Source organism: Podarcis gaigeae (genome assembly GCF_964106915.1).
Source record: "Podarcis gaigeae genome assembly, chromosome: 12".
Classification (NCBI taxonomy): Eukaryota; Metazoa; Chordata; class Lepidosauria; order Squamata; family Lacertidae; genus Podarcis; species Podarcis gaigeae.
In genome coordinates, this window is record NC_139688.1 from 25,790,481 (window position 1) to 25,809,269 (window position 18,789).

At 45.8% G+C, this 18,789-nt stretch overlaps 1 protein-coding gene across 4 annotated transcripts in view; it reads left to right on the forward strand.

The window, feature by feature from the left end:
* Nucleotides 1-1,008: 1,008 nt before the first annotated feature.
* Nucleotides 1,009-18,789, forward strand: part of NMT2 (N-myristoyltransferase 2) — a 33,674-nt gene continuing 15,893 nt past the window's right edge. For 2 of the 4 annotated variants that reach the window (XM_083705025.1, XM_083705026.1), the window contains exons 1-2: nt 1,075-1,199; nt 11,704-11,780. In XM_083705025.1, the coding sequence (XP_083561151.1) occupies nt 1,172-1,199; nt 11,704-11,780 (105 nt within the window). In that variant the 5' untranslated portion in view covers nt 1,075-1,171. Of the gene's footprint in view, nt 1,200-11,703; nt 11,840-18,789 lie in introns of all 4 variants that reach the window. The other 2 variants (XM_083705023.1, XM_083705024.1) reach the window with 2 other exon arrangements.

Sequence of the window (18,789 nt, forward strand, 5' to 3'; positions counted from 1 at the left end):
CAGACCCAAACCCAGACCCTCTCCACAGATGAATTACTGACACCATCCAGTAGCCAATCCATGGTGGCACCTCCGGATGCTGCACCCCCCTGCAATCCCTACACAGATCTGGCTGACACAAGCCACAAAACCACAGCTCGCCCCTATACACGAAGCCAAGCCAAAGCACAACTAAGTGCAATACATCCATCTTCTCAGGAAAACTCTTCACAAAGTTCAAGAGGTCAAGACACAAAGACTTTAGCAACTAATCCACACCTAATGACCCACCTAAGTGGTACTCAGGATATCACTCAAGAAATCACTCAAGGTATCTCTCAAGTAATTAAGGAACAAAAGAAGAAAAGGCACACTAGCCTGGGAACTTCCTCTCTGCCCAGAACATTGGAGGCTAGACACCACACCCCCTCTACAGTATTTATAGGAACTCAAACATTGAGATCCCGCTCTGTTCCAGTAACAAGAAGCCGAAAGCACCAGCCTGAAGATGACGAGTGAGACCTCGTCGAAACGTCGCCTAGACACCCCAACTTTTACACGGGAAGACACCCGAGGACACCAAAACCTGCATTCCTGTACCCGTGAAAATCTACGAAAGCATATATATATATATATATATATATATATATATATATTCATCAGATATATATATTTGATGAATGAGAAGACGGAGCCGATTGCGAATATAACATTTATTAACGTATAAGCAAAGCCAGCAGTCTTAAAACGCACGTGCCCGTTAACACTACAAATTGGTGCAGGTTTAGCAAACTTCAGGAGCGGTTGAGTCGACTGCGCTCGAGCCAGCCTTGCAATCCTGAGCCCGGGGGATGGAGAGCAGGGAGCGCCTCCCCGGTGTTTCACCTGGTCAGCTGGGGCGGCCTCCCGGCGAGGGGGCGTCTCGCTCCCCGGGCTGCGTCTGGCGACGAGCGAAGGCGGAGCAGCGACGGGGGGAGGCCCACAGCTAGGGGGAGCTCCTCCGGCCGCCGCCGCCGCCGCCGCCGCCTTGCGCGCCCAAGCTGGTTGCCTTTCATAGGCTTGTGCCGGCGAGTCCCTCCTCCCTCCCTCCCCCCCCACCTTCCCCCCGTGATGGCGGAGGACAGCGAGTCCGCCGCCAGCCAGCAGAGCCTCGAGCTGGACGACCAGGACACCTGCGGCATCGACGGCGACAATGAAGAGGAGACGGAGCACTCCAAAGGGTAGGGACGCCACCCTCCTCTGCCCAGCCCGGCGCAGCTGCGCTCGCCTCGCCTGCAGCGGCGCCGGAGCCCGGGTGGGCCCGGCCTGGCGGGTGGGTGGGCGGCCAGCTCCGCCGACGGCTCCCTGCGGCATTGGCGGCGCGCGGCGTGGCCCGGGGAAGGCGGCGGCGGCGGCGGCCCAGGCGGGAGGCAGCGCGCAGGCCACGCGGGTGCAAGCGGCCGCCTTGGGCTCGGCCGCCGCTTTTGTGTGAGGTGGGAAGGCAGAGCGAGCCGCTCCCCTGCGCGCCTTGGGCGGGCGGAGGGGCGCGGGGCCCAGCGGCTGCTGCTCCTGCTGCAGCTGCCGGGTGGCCGCGGAGGAGGCAGTGTGCAAGCCGGGGTCCCTCCACGCGGACCCGACGCCTCCCTCGCCCGGCCCTTGGCCTGGCATTTGCTGCAGCTGGCGAGCAAGGGAGTCTGCTTGGGAAGGTGGCCTGGCCGCCCTCTGCACTCGCCGCCGCAGCAGCCGCCCCCCTTCCGCGGTTGCTTCTTTCTCTTCCCCCACCTTCCCGCGTGCTTCCTTTGTGGACAGTCTCTCGTGTTTTGCAGCCGTTTGTCTGCCGTTCAGAAGGGCGCCGTCAACATCCCTCAGTGCAGATCGAGTTGGCCCTTTTATCACACACACCTACATACACACAGAGCTAAATCCGGCCGCAAGGATATGGTCCCTCGCTTGCGCCCCCCACCCCGGGAGAAGGAAGGGCTGTTTGCACCGCTAAAGTGTCTGGGAGTGGTACCAGTCTCTGATGGATTGATGCAGAACCCAGGGATGTGGTCCACTCCATCACCCCCATGGAAATTAGGTTGCAGTGGGTTATCTGTAGCCCTGCTGACATCCCCCATCCCTCAAAGTCTTTCTTGCAGGTAAAGCAAAGAATGTGTGACTTCTCTAGCCAGAAAAAAACTGTAATCTATAATAAATAGGGTTTGGAGGAGAAAACTTGTATCAAAGAGTTATATGCAGTGTGTGGTTGGTTCTGAAAGCCGCAGCTCAGCTCTGATGCAGATAGAGGTAAAAGCCGGTAAACACATTGAGCATGCACAGAGTGCTTTTTAATATTATGGTTGATTCACTAATCAAGCCCTCATTTAAGGTGAAAGGGCTCGGGAGGGCTGAACTTGCAGTCAGATGTAAGCCACCTAGGGAGATTTCTGCTTCAGTGATATTTTCTTTTTGCAAATGTACCTGCTATGCATACATATACAGTGGTACCTCGAGTTAAGTACTTAATTTGTTCTGGAGATCCGTTCTTAACCTGAAACTGTTCTTAACCTGAGGTACCACTTTAGCTAATGGGGCCTCCCACTGCCGCTGCGCGATTTCTGTTCTTATCCTGAAGCAAAGTTCTTAACCCGAGGTACTATTTCAGGGTTAGCTGAGTCTGTAACCTGAAGCGTCTGTAACCTGAGGTACCACTGTACATTCAGCAAGCTGAGTGGTTCCAACTAGAAAAATCAATGAGGGGAAAAGTAGTTGTTTTCCCAGGTTAGTAACTACCTATCATGGGAAATGTGTTGGGTGCTAACTGACCAATTCGCTTGTGTTGCTGTGCAGACTCTCCTGAATCTGATAGTCAGACTTAGGATGCAATCCTTCCTTCCAGCTATGCAGGTTGGGAGAGCTTAGGATGTGCAATATAATCTTGTCCCATCTCCTCCTACCACTGGCTGAACTTAAGCTGGCATAAATAACTTTTCCTGATGTTTCTACTTAGGCCGGCTGAGGGACAGCTCATGGAAATTAAGCCAGTGGAAGCTGCACAGGTCCAGGACCAAAAAGGGGCATTTAAAGGGTATGGAAGGGGCATGTTGGAGATACGTAGAGAGATAAACAAAGTTACACTGCCTTCTAATTTCCTCTGTTCCCTGGTCTCGCTCACAGAGCATAGCATAACTTGCACCACCAGAAATGCAGGTTTCACTAAATTCAGCACCTAGGAGGTCTTTGAAAGGGCAGAAAACACAGTTAGGATGCAGCTTATCTTCTATATAGAGGATATCTGCCTGTTTAGGGTTGATCTGTTAGATGAAGAAGGAGCTTTGTCTTTAGATCATGGGTCAGCCAGACCCTCACCTTCATGATCAAACCCTTTGAGCCCGGGAAAAGGAAATTAGGCTATGCTGGCAAAGTCACAGGGATCTGCAGGAGCTACTGGTCAGCTCATTGGCGCTGCTTTCAAACTGTGTGCAACAGTGGGTTTGCAGGCACTGCCAGTGAGCTTTTTGGTGGCACCTGCAAACCCTGCCTTCATACATGATGCCTAGGTGTAGGGCAGATAGTTATGGCTGGTGCATCTTCTTATGTTCTGACATTGGTGCCACAAGAAGCAACAACTAAAGCGGAAGTGGGGGAGCCTCTGGTCCACGTGCCAAATTAGGATTCTTGCTGTGTCTAATTTGGCCTGCTGGATCAGACCAGTGGTCCAGCTAGCCCAACATCCTCTTTTCACAGTGGCCAGCCTGATAGATGCCTGTATGAAATCTGCAAGTAGGACAAGAACACTCTTCCCTCCTGTAGTTTCCAGCATCTGGTGTTCAGAAGCAGAGAACCTCTGGCCATAGAGGGCAGATCATGGCCTCCGTCATGGCTAGTAGCCATTGATCCTCCATAAATTTGTCTGAACTTACAAAGCCATCCAATTGGGTGGCCATCACTGCATCTTGTGGTATTGACATTAGAACATCGGAAGGTGCCTCGTACCTTGGTTCATCTTAGGATTTCCAAAAGTAATAAACAGTGACTATTTAGGGCAGGTATGAGGAACCTCAGACTGGGTGCCAGAACTCTCTCTGTGGCCTCTCCCCAGGCCACACAGCCTCTCTAGCCACACCCCTCACCAGTCCTGATATGTGCTGTCCTTGATTGTGGCTTTTTTTTTGCCTGGCTGATATGTTGTATTCTTATTTTGCATTTTTCTGTTGTGAACCGCTCAGGAGGTGTCTTCAGATGAAGGATGGTAGAATAATAATAATAATAATAATAATAATAATAATAATGTGTCCTTGCTAATATTTCCTGCTGTTTGGATGAATAGAGAGGGCTGTGTGAATGTGCAGAAACTTGCCCACTGAAAAAGGTTCCCCACCTCTGCTCTAGGGTTTTACACAGGAGTCTTTTTCAGCTGTGTTTGGAGAAGGCAGGGACTGAACTTGGCAGCATGTGCCCAACCACTGGACCCAGGTTGTGTCTAGTATATAATGGGAAACACCTCATTTCAGTTTGACCTCATCAGGGGAAAGCCCTTTTGCAACCCAAAACTATTTAACCCTGTATCTCGCAAATGAGAAGTATGATTCATGGGCTTTAAGGGAAATCACTTCTTACACTTTCCCCTTCTTTTTCTCAGATATGTTGGTTTCTTTTTATTTATTTTTAAAAGCTTCTAGTGTTTGAAAGAGAGGCATTCAGATTTTCCTAACTCAGATAAATTGTCTAAAATTAAAGGCAACTACACAAATAAAGCTGGAGGGCTGGAAAACAAGATTGTCTTGTTGCTCAGCAGACGTAAAATGTTTGCCAAGGGAATAAATGTGCTTTGCTGTTGAAAGAAGAAGTTAAGTTGTGGCAGAAGCAAAAGTATTAGATGATGCTTAGAGGTGTATCGAATCATCTTAGCAGGTGCCTTCTGCATCCTTCTGGCCAATGCATAGATTATACAAGACAAACTTGGGGTGTGCCCACTGAGTAGACACTTGGTGACCTGCAGATCTAGTACACCCCGATTACAAGTATGTTTGTCACTCTCACATTTATTGCTAAAATGTCCTGGGTGTATTTTCCCACACAACTCTCTCCCCATCCACTTTAAGATCTGTCAGCAAAGTCCTGCTTCAGATAATACCATCTTCTGTGGATGTTAATATCAGCATCTACTTGGAGCAGGGCCTTTTCAGTATCTGCCCCCAAACTCTGGAATGCCTTGCTTCAAGGAGGTGCATTTGGCCCCATAACATCTGGCAATGGAGGAATATTTTTGCTCCACAAGCACTTTGGTAGCAAGACCTCTGTTAATTGGAAGTAATATCCTAGGACAGCGAGGAAACCTCTGGCTTGTGGGTCTCATTACGGCTTCTACACCTCCCCATTTGGCATGGCAGACCCATTTTGGTCAAGCCACAACCCCATGCCAGTCACTGGACATCATGACACTGGACGTTGCCTGGTCAAAAGGTAGCTGGACTGACCAGCTGGACTTCAGAAGCATGGCACACCTGGCTTGTGTGAAGAGGCAGATTTGAGAATTGATGGATTCTGTGGCTATTTGGCTTCCTTTTTTTGATCTTGCTTGTTTGGTTTTGGTTCTGTTTTAAGATTGCCTCTTGGCATCAGTAATGCCTGTTTTGTTTTTATTCTTTAAACAGCTTTGGAGATTAGATAGAACTGTTGTAAATTTAGTTAAATAAATAAAACTGTAATGGATGATGATTCCCCTAGGCTCCTTATTCATTTTGGTTAAAGGATTTCTGAAGCTCACTGGTGTCTTGAAAGCCTGGGACCTGCTAGGTAACCACTGTCTTTGCAAACATTTTACAAGTATGCTGTGTGTATCCTCTTTAAAGGGTAATTTCAGCTCTCCATAGACTCCAGCTGTATCATTCAATTTGCACTATGCTGCTGAGATAACAAGAACTAATTAGAGCAGAGGTAGGCAACCTAAGGCCCATGGGCCAAACATCTCTTCAAAGTTTCCCCCAGCTTTTCTCTTCATTGAATCTTCTCTGCTTTGCTTCGCAATTTCCTTGAAATGCAGTTGCTTAAACTTTGTGCTAAATCACCTGAAATGCACAAGGCCCCTGGGTCAGCTGAAGTCCATCCAAATAAGGAACTGGATGGGCTTGGGATCCTGAGGTTACACCACCAGTGCCTGACATCTACACGAAGCTGCCTTATACAGACAGAGTCAGGCCATAAATCCACTTAGCTGAATATTGACTGCTGCCACAGGGAACAGTACTTTTAAATCAAGATGTAGAGGACTTAATCCAGTAACGTCTAGATGTGAAATGTGTGCTGTAATACTGAGGTAAAGGTAAAGGGACCCCTGACCATTAGGTCCAGTCGTGGCCAACTCTGGGGTTGCGACGCTCATCTCGCTTTATTGGCCGAGGGAGCCGGCGTACAGCTTCCAGGTCATCTGGCCAGCATGACTAAGCCGCTTCTGGTGAACCAGAGCAGCGCATGGAAACGCTGTTTACCTTCCCGCCAGAGCGGTACCTATTTATCTACTTGCACTTTTTGGCATGCTTTCGAAGTGCTAGGTTGGCAGGAGCAAGGACCGAGCAACGGGAGCTCACCCCGTCACGGGGATTCGAACCGCCGACCTTCTGATCGGCAAGTCCTAGGCTCTGTTGTTTAGCCCACAGCGCCACCCACGTATGGCACTCTAAAAAGGCCCCACTCAAAGGCTTCTTCTTGTAATCAAAGTATTTGGCTTAATATTTCCCATAAGGCGGTTCTCCCTGTGTGTAGATGGCAGCACAGCTTATTGACCTGAGGTTTCTATGGGTGTAATTCAGATGAAGGAGCCCAATGCCAGTAGTAAGAGAGGCCAGGCAGTCTAGACCTGAGGAGGCTTGTAAATAGCCACTAGCCTGGTTGTCGGTGGTAAGGAAAAATTGCTTCCAGGTGATCAGTCAACAACCCGCGGAAGCATACAGGCATTTGAACTACAGTATGCTTCTTTTGGACCATAGGTGTGCTCCAAATAACTAATGACAGTATCTCAAAATCCATATTAGGACAATGTCTTTGTGAGGTCGACCGAAACATTACAAAATGGTGTGTGAGCTTTCGTGTTCACCAGGCGAGATGGTACACGATTGTGGGGGGAGTTGGCTGATGCAGGAGCTGTGGGTAGAATCTGCATTTAGTCACAGTCTTAAGATGGAATGTGGGAGGAGGTAGCAGACATTCAGAAGAGGCTCTTGTTTGGTGCGTTACAGGTTTCAAGTTGTATTGGGAAGAAACATACAATAGTTAATGTCCCAGTTCTGAAAATACAAAATCCAGCTGTTACCTAGATTTGTCTCCATCCTTAGGCAATACACATAGGCCCTTGACAGATGGAAGACAGCAAAAATAGGCAAATTTTCACATCAACAAAACTGCAGATCAGTTTCGCTAGGTGAAAAATAATTTATAGAAGCCAAGTTAGGTTGCTTTACCTAATAATTGGAGGGAACATTCCCTCAGAGAATAAAGTCTCATCTTCCTTTTAAAAAGGAATGTGTATGTATGTAAGGGCTTGTGAAAATTCTTGCTTTTTAATTTATTTATAAAGCTCATCTAGGAAGGCTGACTCTACCGTAACTATTGGAGTTGCCTCTGGCTATTTCCCTGCCTCTCTATAGGTCTGCTTTTTAAAAAAATCAGCATTAGTTTGTAATTAAATTGCTGCTGGCAGTTTCTCCCCTGGGGTGTTTGAAATAATCGGTGTGCAAAGTTCTGAGGGCCAGACTCATGTCTGTACCCCTGATCAGAATTAGGTTGCGTTAAAATACGCCCCCCTCTCTTTTCATTCTTATTTAAAAAAATAAAATAAAAAATTCCTTTCAGTAGGACCTTGGAGACCAACTAAGTTTGTTATTGGTATGAGCTTTCGTGTGCATGCACACTTCTTCAGATACATTTTTTTAAGGCAGCCTTGTTCACGCATCCTAATTTAACGCAAGGGACTATGACATAGCTGCTGCTTTCTTTTTGTCATGAAGACAAATCAGGTTTTCAACCCCTATTTTCCTCTCTGCAAACAGAAGGTGCAAAGTGTATTGGTTGGAGTGAAAATTTCACTGCTGAAATGAATGTGCAAGTAGGCTGCAAGCAGTAGTTATGAACACTTTGTCTGCCTTGTAAATAAGTTGTTAAAAGCTACTAACCTCCCCACCCCACCCCCCAAAAAACCCAGTTCACTTTGTTTTTGTGCTGGACACAGAGGAGAGACACAGTGTACCATCTTTCCTCTACCAGCCTCCTTACAACTTCTTGTGCAATTCCTTGTCACTTATGGCGACTGCACAAATATTTAAAAACAAATCTGATTCAGGTGGTGTTTTTTTTAATTGCATGGGGTTTGGGGCAGTCTCCAACCCAGACCTGCTTAAAGTGCAACACAATTGCATGCGGTTAGGTCAGCTATTGCCAGCCTGATGCTGTCCAGATGTTTTGTACTGCAACTCATCAGCTGCGGCATCAGGTTGGCAAAAGTTGTGCTCTGAGTCCAGCTCGTATACACACCTGTGCCCAAGGACGAGAATTAGGCAGGTTCATAATCACTGGGCTTGATAACAACTTGCCACAATAGGAGTCCAGAGCCACTATATGGGCACATGGAATTGATGTTGCAGCTCCTTTGGATCCTGGCTGTTGATTCTGTCACTTCTACAGTATGCATATAGCAAGGTGCCATGTTCTATCAATTGCCTAGTGTTACGGGGCAGTGAATCATACCATTCACTTGTTGAAATTTGTTGAGCATAGTGATGCATCCTCAGTAAATAAGCAAATGACAGGAATACATCAGCAATTACTAATGAGCGATGGGATGCAGTAAATAAAAGCACAATGGAATTGATTGCCTCTCGTTCCTCAAAATGCAGAAAAATGTATACCTTGTATGTCATGAAAAGGAACAAATTATTGGGCTGGTTCATATTTAATGCTAACCGTGATTTAGTGCTGAGTGAACAAGCAGGCAAAGCAGAAGGGACCATGAGCTTTGCTTATGCATGTAGCATTAAACCATGTTTAGCAATATGCAGTATTCAAAATTAGCCAGGCATATTTTGCACCTGAGAAGGTGCCTGGGTGCCAGGATGGCACCTGACATCTCCACCATCTGGAGGTACATGCCAGGGGATCATTGGATCTGGACTGCTCTCACACACAAATACCATATCCTGTAGGAATAGGCCAATATATATGTGGACTATCCCTGGATAAAGGGACACGGGTGGCGCTGTGGGTTAAACCAGAGGACTTGCTGATGAGAAGGTCAGAGGTTCGAATCCCCGCAATGGGGTGAGCTCCCATTGTTTGGTCCCTGCTCCTGCCAACCTAGCAGTTCGAAAGCACGTCAAAGTGCAAGCAGATAAATAGGTACCGCTCTGGCGGGAAGGTAATCAGCATTTCTGTGCGCTGCTCTGGTTCGCCAGAAGCGGCTTAGTCATGCTGGCCACATTACCCGGAAGCTGTACGCCAGCTCCCTCGGCCAATAAAGCGAGATGAGTGCTGCAACCCCAGAGTCGGTCACGACTGGACCTAATGGTCAGGGATCCCTTTACCTTTACTTTACCTTTATCCCCGGATAAAGTGCCTTTTCTGCTTTAGGTTCTCAAACTTCTTACTCTAACTTAAGATTGTCATCTGAACTAGCCAGATGTTTAACTGAGAATCAATCACAGCCAGTCCATCATTTGGAATATAAGACTTTAGAGCCGCCTGGCCCCAAAATGGCAACCAGACATTCCATTTTGGTGACTGCAACCTTGGTTTAAGGAGCCATTTATATATCTGACACTGGATGCAAGAACTAGCTCATTGTATGAATATTTTGAGTTGCTGCTGAGGGTTTTGTAAGGGTAGATTTGGTGCCCTCCAGATACCGTAGAAATGCAAGTCCCATCAGCGCCAGTCAACACAGCAGTGGTCTAGGATGGTGGGAGTTTGAGCTCAACATCACAGGCTCTCCATCCTGGTTTTAAAGGGGGAACCATAAAATCAGAATGGGAACCTGTGGCCTCCAGATGTCGTTGGACTCCAAACTCGCTCAATCTCTGACCACCAACATCTCAAGGGCACCACCCTGGCTATATGAAGAGTCAATATGTTTCAAAGGAAACCAATTCACAGCAGAGGATGTTACAGAGAAGACATGACTCAGAGATGGTGGTAGTTATAGTCTGACAACATTTGGAAGACAACACTGTGATAGAGGATTGCGGGGCAGGGTTAGGTTCCTAGGCTCCATCATAAATTCTTCAAGGAACCAGATAGTAGGCCTACCTAGCTAATGGAAATTTCAGATAAAATGGGCTTACTTTCAAAATGAAATAGGTAAAGGTAAAGGGACCCCTGACCATTATGTCCAGTCGTGACCGACTCTGGGGTTGCGGCACTCATCTCGCTTTATTGGCCGAGGGAGCTGGCGTACAGCCTCCGGGTCATGTGGCCAGCCGCTTCTGGTGAACCAGAGCAGCGCATGGAAATGCCGTTTACCTTCCCACCGGAGCGGGACCTATTTATCTACTTGCACTTTGATGTGCTTTTGAACTGCTAGGTTGGCAGGAGCAGGGACCGAGCAACGGGAGCTCACCCCGTCACGGGGATTAGAACCACTAACCTTCTGGTCGGCAAGACCTAGGCTCTGTGATTTAACCCACAGCGTCACCAAAATGAAATAGGAGGCCTCTAATTCTGCAGGAACCCTAACTGTAGTTCTGTGTTTAGGGTTAGGGAGCACCAGTGGAAATTTTCATCACCACCCACTGCACAAAACAAAACAAAGAAACCTACCCTCCACTTCCCAGAATTTGTTGTGAGGGGTGAAGCCATAGCAGTAAACTGGTAGAAAACCAAAATAGATTTGCTAATAGTGTGTGAGTAATTGGGAAGCATAACAGTAACAGGTATCTTCCAGAAATGTAGAACACAGAAAGCCTTTTGCTGTTAACTACCAGGAAATTTCCTTTTTCAGTTTTTTGCATGCACCAATGTGCAGAGAAAGGTTTGCAAGCGAATAATGCTGCTTAAAAGATGTGATCATGTCAAATTCCTTGCTGTATTTAGAATCACCTGCTTTTGAGGTACTGAGCACACAATCCCTTTTGATCTCAAGCTTCAAGGGAGGGGACGACTGCAATATCTCTTTCATTCCATGGTGTGACGCGAACATTTAAATGAAGACATTTCCCCCTAGGTTGACACTTTAAAATTAGATTATACGCTGATGACCACAAAGCAGTTTCGTGATTCTGTGGAGGTGTGGTAAAAATAGTCCAGAGCAGATGAGGCTACATAAACTTGATACAGAAAATAATATCATGTGAGGGATACAGGTATCATCATTTTTCAAATATGATCTGTTCTGCTGGATGCTGGGAGTGTATGCAGTGCAATTCAGATAGCCGAGTCTTACATTTTTTTCTTCCCAAAGAACCTCATTCTATTATGATTCACTACAAAGAAGGTACTTCCATGTGCGGGTTGCATTGGGGGGGGGGGGGAGAGATGGAATTGTTTTGGGGAGGAAGATGATGTAATTTAGCTCCACTTTTAAATACAGAGACTGCATGAATGCACCTCTCTTCCAAGGTTTAATTTTATTTTTCCTTCTGTAGCAGAATTGGGGAATATTTTTGAATATGACAAAAAGAACCACCCTGAGTTACTTTTGGTACATTTTTGGAGGGGTGCATGCGTTTTAAAAAAGAACACCGGGTCATCTTTTTCCAACTCTCAATTTCTTTACAGAAGTCCTGGAGGAGACTTGGGAGCGAAAAAGAAGAAAAAGAAACAGAAGCGAAAAAAGGAAAAGCCAAATTCCGGAGGTACCAAATCAGACTCTGCATCTGACTCCCAGGAGATTAAAATTCAGCAACCTTCAAAAGTGAGAGCCTGGGCTTCATTTTAACTTTGGTAGCATAGTGTGAGAATCGTAATAGGCAGTGCTAGGTGAAGGGTGCCCTGAATGGGCTGCTTGTCACAATTGCAGGTAAACGCGACTGTCCGACAGAAAAAAAGCTACTTTAATAGACTTTTCGAGGTCTAAGTGTCTGGTTCTACTATCCTGTTAATCCAAAATTAGAACCTTTCCCTCGTCTCTTTTTGGCTCCTAAAATTCATTACCCTTGTTACCAACCATTTTGTAGAACTCCTCCCCCGGAAAGGTTCATATGTGCCAAATGTAAGAAATCTTCATTTAAATTTGTCTTATTTTGATGCACTGTAATTACGAGTCTATCTTCAAAACGTATTTTAAGTAGTTTTCCAAATTTTGGTAAGTTATTTGCTTGCTTTGCATTTGAATAACTGTTAAGGTATCACAGCCAAATTTTTGCACGATGGGTCCAAGGTACAGTCTTTTGTCTTATGTTTGGATATAATTGGATACCATTCAGAATCACTGGTTTGATCCCCCCCTTTTTTTAAAGCATCTAACAGTGCAATCCTGTATGCGTTTACTCAGAAGTAAGGCTCAATGAGTTCAAAGCGCCTTACTCCTAAGGAAAGTGGATATAAGATTATAACATCCATTATAGTTGGAGGCCTTTGACACAAATCTGCATTTTATCCAGTTGTTGTTTTGTGTAGTTACAGCACAAATTACTTTGAATTACTTGCTTTCTGGTTTTGCCTGGTGTTTGTTCTGCTGCTTCTCTGCATGTATCTCTCGCTGCGTATTTTGGAAAGTTATTTGCTTGCTTTGCATTTGAATAACTGTGAAGGTATCACAGCCAAATTTTTGCACGATGGGTCCAAGGTGCAGTCTTTTGTCTTATGTTTGGATGTAATTGGATGCCATGCAGAATCACCGATGGTGGGCTGAACCTTTCAAAGCTATCTTGGATTTTGACCAGGGATTACGAAAACACTGATATTTTGATTTCTTAGAATTCCTGGCAACACTGGGCATGAGACGGTAGGTGCTTTATAACACCACTTAGTCATAGCGGTTTCTAGTGAATACCACAGGACAGAGTGACAGAGAGTTCAAATACGAGAACCTCTGTGAACCTATTTCTTAGAACCTCCGTGAACCCATTTCTTTGAGCAACTCTCTGTCTCACTTGGCGCACCCCACCAGATTGCCTTGAGCATAACAACTGCTAGGTTGTTAAACCTCTTCCCGCAGTGCTGTAGAAATATAATTGCATACCTACCCACACAGAAAGGGCCTGTAGGTTTTTCTGCTAAATCACAAAGACCAAGTACTACTTTGTATGTCAGCAAACTTCAAGCCTGCCTGTGACCCATTGTGTTCTCCATAGCGTCGGGTTGAGGTTATTTTTATTCCATTTACAAACGATTGCAGCTTGTCGTAAGTTCTGAAGCTTCAGACTGAAACTGTTTACTGTTGCTGCCTTCTGTTGCCTCAACTTTATTCTGAGGGCAGCGATTCTAAACCGATTTCCTTGGAAGTAAGTTCCACCTGAATCTCAAAAGCCTCTTCTCCAAGTAAATGCTTTCCAATTGCCAGTACATCGCCTCCGTGTGCATTTCCTCTATGGTTGGTTTTCCCCTCAGACAAGTGCCACCTCAGGTTGGTATCTCGGGCAAATCTGACAGAACACAGGCCTCATCAAAATCCTCCTGTGGATGCCATGGTTGATTGGGTATATTTGATGTGCTATGGCAGTGGTTTTCAACCAGTGTGCCGTGGCGCCCTGGGGTGCCTTGAATGATGGTCAGGGGTGCTGTGGACAACACTGGCCTCTGTCCCTCTTTCTTTCCCTCCTTCCTCTGATGCCCGCTCACATCTCTGCCTCCCAAAGGTTTGCACAGCTGTTTGTTGCAGCAGCCCTGGCTATCAGCTCTGCAGGCAAATGGCACCTATCTTTGGGACAGGTGGTGGGAAGCCCAGAGACCAGGAGTGGGAGCAGCGGCTACCCAGAGGACTCCCAAGGAGAGGAGGCTAAGGGAACTCTCCACAAGGGAGAGTGTTTGAAAAAGGGTGAGAGGCTGCCAGTTCTGCAGGCAAAGGGTGACATAACTGGGCACCTGAGCCCCATAGGGGTGCCACAGAAAGAATGTACAGTGGTACCTCGGGTTACATACGCTTCAGGTTACAGACTCCGCTAACCCAGAAATAGTACCTCGGGTTAAAAACTTTTGCTTCAGGATGAGAACAGAAATCGTGTTCTGGCAGCGCGGCAGCAGCAGGAGGCCCCATTAGCTAAAGTGGTGCTTCAGGTTAAGAACAGTTTCAGGTTAAGAACGGACCTCCGGAACAAATTAAGTACTTAGCCCGAGGTACCACTGTATTTGGTCAAGAGAGCCATGGACTCAAGAAGGTTGAAAACCTCTGTGCTATGGTTATGTGCTGTGGATTGGTCATGCAGTATGGATTTCAAATTCATGGCTTTCTGTCCCATGTTTGGCAGATGTAGGTGGGGCAGAGCTACTGGCAGGTGGGTTGCATTTGCTTACAGGGAGCGGGAAAAGGCAGAGAGCTCACCATGTTGCAAATGCACCAGCAGGGCCAATATGGTGCTCCTGCCAGTGCATTTGCACTGCGCTGACCACACACCCCCAGCCCTGCTCCCTTGCACCTTCCCACCTCCCTCCCAGTAAGCAACTGCGACCCACCTGCCACACAGCTAGCATAGTGGCTCCGCCCTCCTTCTGATGCTTAGATGCACCTAATCAAAAGAAACTTTCAGTGGCTAGTCTGCTTAAGATTTGGGTCAGGTTCTGCTGTTTACATACAACTTCCTTTCCGAAGATTGCCGTCATGCAGATGAAGTGATGTCTGATCCAGCGCGCCCCCAGATCACTTTCGGGTGGCGTTGATTCCCATGAGTGCTGCAGGATATTTTCCAGCTGCTGTGTGTATAGAAACCACTTGGCAAAAGAGGTGGCTGAATATCTGGTTCTTGGTGTAGAGGGATTTGTCGGTGGTTATTCAAATGTGGGTTTGATCTCTTGTATTTTTAAAACGATAACACAGCATCTGAAACCTCTACCTCACCTGGTGCAGTTCCCTTTCTCAGGCAGGTGAAGGAAATGAGCCTGTGCTTACACCCCTATTTCTTTCCTAAATTGTATTTTAAGATAGATTAACAAAGTTTCAACCTATTATATGATATTGGAAAACAGCAGAGAAAACAAACAAGGCTGGCAAAGAGGATGTTTGAGTTAATCTGTTACCCATAAAGTGTATTCGTAAGTCAGTCGGGGCAATAGTTTAAGAAACAAGTTCATTTAAAGCAGTGGTTCCCAAACTTAACGTTTTTGTGGTTAAAATACCTAGATGGGTGTTAGAAGGATGTTGGAATGAAGTTATGTGGTTTTAGCAGAAATGTTATAAAGGATTAAGTAAAAATATTGTTAATTGGTGAAAGGAGGGAATGTAAAGTTACATTATATTAAGATAAATTATAGGACAAAAACTGGGAAAGATGGAAAGGATTTGCTGAAATAGCTAACCGAACTGGAATACAAAAAAGGGAGGTGTGAGGAGGTCAAGGAAACAAGTAAATGAAAGATAAGTTATGGGAAGGTCCGATGTGTTTTTTAATTGTTTCTATTTTTCTGTTTTTTGTTTTTTTTCCTTATTGTGATGTGTTGTCTTGTTTTTGCTTAATTTGGTGTTTTCTCTTTCTTCTTTTTGTAACCTTTAAAATTTTAATAAATATCACTTTTTTAAAAAAAAAACCTAGATGGGGATGATCACCTGACTTCAGTTACCTGTGCTACAATGCATTGTCTGTGGGGCCGCCTTTAAAAACAGCTAAGAAATCTGCAAGCTGCTACAGAATGTGGTAGCACAATTGTTAACTGGGAAACGGAGTAACGGTAGACTTTTCCCAAATTGGGGGGGAGGAGGGTTAAGTTAGTGGCTAGGATTTTTTTTTTAATTGTCTTGCAATCTCTTACATAAAAACCATCCATCTGACCAGGTTTCAGCTAATTCCATCTGTAGGAGTTGTTGTGCCAACAGCCCGATGTTTCTGTAATCAGCTCTTCAAAGTATTTAATTCTATTTCATTCAGGCTAAACACCTGTATTGATGGCAAAGATGACAGCCAACATCTCAGAGCTGAAGTTTCCTGCTGAGAGCACCTCAAAGTCCAGGTGCTCTGTGAATTGAAAAAGTGTGGGAATCACTATTTAAAGCGTTTAAAAAAAAGAAAAGAAAAGTGACTTATCTTGTCTTTTCCCTTATTATTCCAGTAGTTGACAAATAAAAGGCCATCATTATTGGACTGTTTCACGTTACAATTTTCATCACAGAGGTTTCCTGAAACCTGGAAGTCTCTCTTTTCCCGGGCATCATTTTGAGGGCTTCTCATATGATTACAATTTAACTTTTAACTAGCTCCGGAGTGTGGTAGGTCATGTACAAGCAGACAAGTGCAACAGTTTTTGTTCCATATGGTTTCAATCAGGCATGGCCAAACTTGGCTCTCCAGATGTTTTGGGACTACAACTCCCATCATCCCTGGCTAACTGGACCAGTGGTCATGGATGTTGGAAATTGTAGTCTCAGAACATCTGGAGGGCCGAGTTTGGCCATGCCTGGTTTAAAGCCTGCAGAACAGAATAGTTCAGGGTTGGGGGGGGGGATTCAGATTTTTAGAGGCAGCACTACATTTTGAGGTATGTTGTAAGTGGGTACCAAGTCCCAACTCACCTGCTTTGGGGCTTCACCTGAGAGGTATGAGATGGAAGACCAAGTGCTAGTGGACTAAGTTCAGTGAGCCATCCTAGTTGGTGGCTCATGAGCTGGTGGTCCACTGCGAGTGCTTCAGCATCATTGCATGATTGAGTTGAAACCATAGCCCTTGAGTTGGCCAGTTGTGGCTCTGCAATGTCCTCCTTGAAGTGAGGGAGGGGACTGTACACAGCATTCCAGGTGTGGTCGTGCCATATATTTCTATAACATTATGCACCAAAAGATTACTTATTCACAGTGAACCACAATGAGCCCAGCAACCCTGGCTTATAGTGACATTTGAATGTTGACATTTTTAAAAAAAACATTGGGGAGCCAAATTGGATTTGTTGGGTTATTCGTATTTGCTTTTTATACTATGTTTAGCTGCCGGTTTTAGATTGCTGTCTTCGTTTGATGCCTTTTGCATAATGGTGTTTGGTTTCAAATGGTTCTTTTTAAATAATATGGTATTGAGAAATAAGATATGGGCGGCATATTATTATTATTGGGGCGCAGGTAATGCTGTGGTCTAAACCACTGAACCTCTTAGGCTTGCCGATTGGAAGGTCAGCGGTTCAAATCCCCACAACGGGGTGAGCTCCTGTTGCCCTGTCCCAGCTCCTGCCAACCTAGCAGTTCGAAAGCATACCAGTGCAAGTAGATAAACAGATATTGCTGCGGCAGTGGGAAGTTAAATGGCGTTTCCGAGTGCTCTGGTTTCCATCACGGTGTTCTGTTGCACCAGAAGCGGTTTAGTCCTGCTGGCCACATGACCCGGAAAGCTGTCTACTGACAAACCCCGGCTCCCTCGGCCTGAAAGCGAGATGAGCGCCGCAACCCTATAGTCACCTTTGACTGGACTTAACCATCCAGGGCTCCTTTACCATTACCATTACCTTTTTTATTATTATTCCTCGTTTAAAGCCATTCAAGGTGGTAGCCATCACTACTTCTCATAAATCAGTTTATATTACAGTATTAATATGCTTGTGTATTTTTATCCTGGTTGTAAATCACTTTAGGTCTTTTTTTTGTCATGAGAAGTCATATAAATTTAATAAGCCCAAACTGAAGAGAGTTTTTGACATCTGTTTTTACATTTACTTTGTCTTTCCATTTGACCTTTATTTGCTTTGGTCAGCGGCTGGAAAGCAGGAGGTTGGGAGGTGATAAAATGCTCCTGCGCCCAGTTTTTGTATTGTAAACCCAGTGCTGCAATATTTGTATTGCAAACATCTCTTTAGGGCAAATGTAGATGCAAAGAAAAAGAGCTGAAAATTTCAAAAATAGAAAGGCTTGGCAAGTTTGTTTAAAAGAAAGCAGAAACTGTGGAGTGAACTGTCCCAGCTCCTGCCAACCTAGTAGTTCGAAAGCACATCAGTGCAAATATATAAAGAGGTACCGCTGCAGTGGGAAGGTAAACAGCGTTTCCGTGCGCTTTGGTTTCCGTCATGTTGTTCCGTTGCACCAGAAGCAGTTTAGTCCTGCTGGCCACATGACCCAGAAAGCTGTCTGTGGACAAACACCAGCTCCTTCAGCCTGAAAGCAAATGAGTGCACAACCCCATAGTCGCCTTTGACTGGACTTAACCATCCAGGGGTCCTTTATCTTTACATTTATCCTGTCACAGCAGCCAACCAAACATCCCCCAAGCCCACCTTGCCTGGTGCTCCAAGGCATTATCTGACCCTCCAGAGCAGCTTTCCATGGGGCTTCTGGGGGAAGATTACATTGGTCAAAACCACTCCCCCACCACCACCCCCACTCTTTCTGTGATACTAGGAAAAGTCTTATCATAAATCTGGATCGAACCCAATGCATCTCTAGAGCAGGGGTGGCCAATGGAGTACCCCCACCCACCGATGTTGCTGGACCACAGCTCCCATCATCTCTGACCATTGGCCATGACTGTGGAGCTGATAGGAGCTGAGGTCTGACCGCATCTGGAGGACACCCCACTGGCCATCTCTGCTCCAGAGTGTTCCAGACATTAGTGAAAGAGGAGAATAATTTCAAGACAGGCCAGCCATTCCTGGATGGGGAACCTGCAGGCAGTGTTAGAAATTACCTAGACGAGAGCAAGTGCAATATATGGCATTAATTCATTCATATATAATAAAAGTTACCATGTGACAAAAACTGTTAATTCCTGCAACATATTTGAGCTTTCACACAATCCT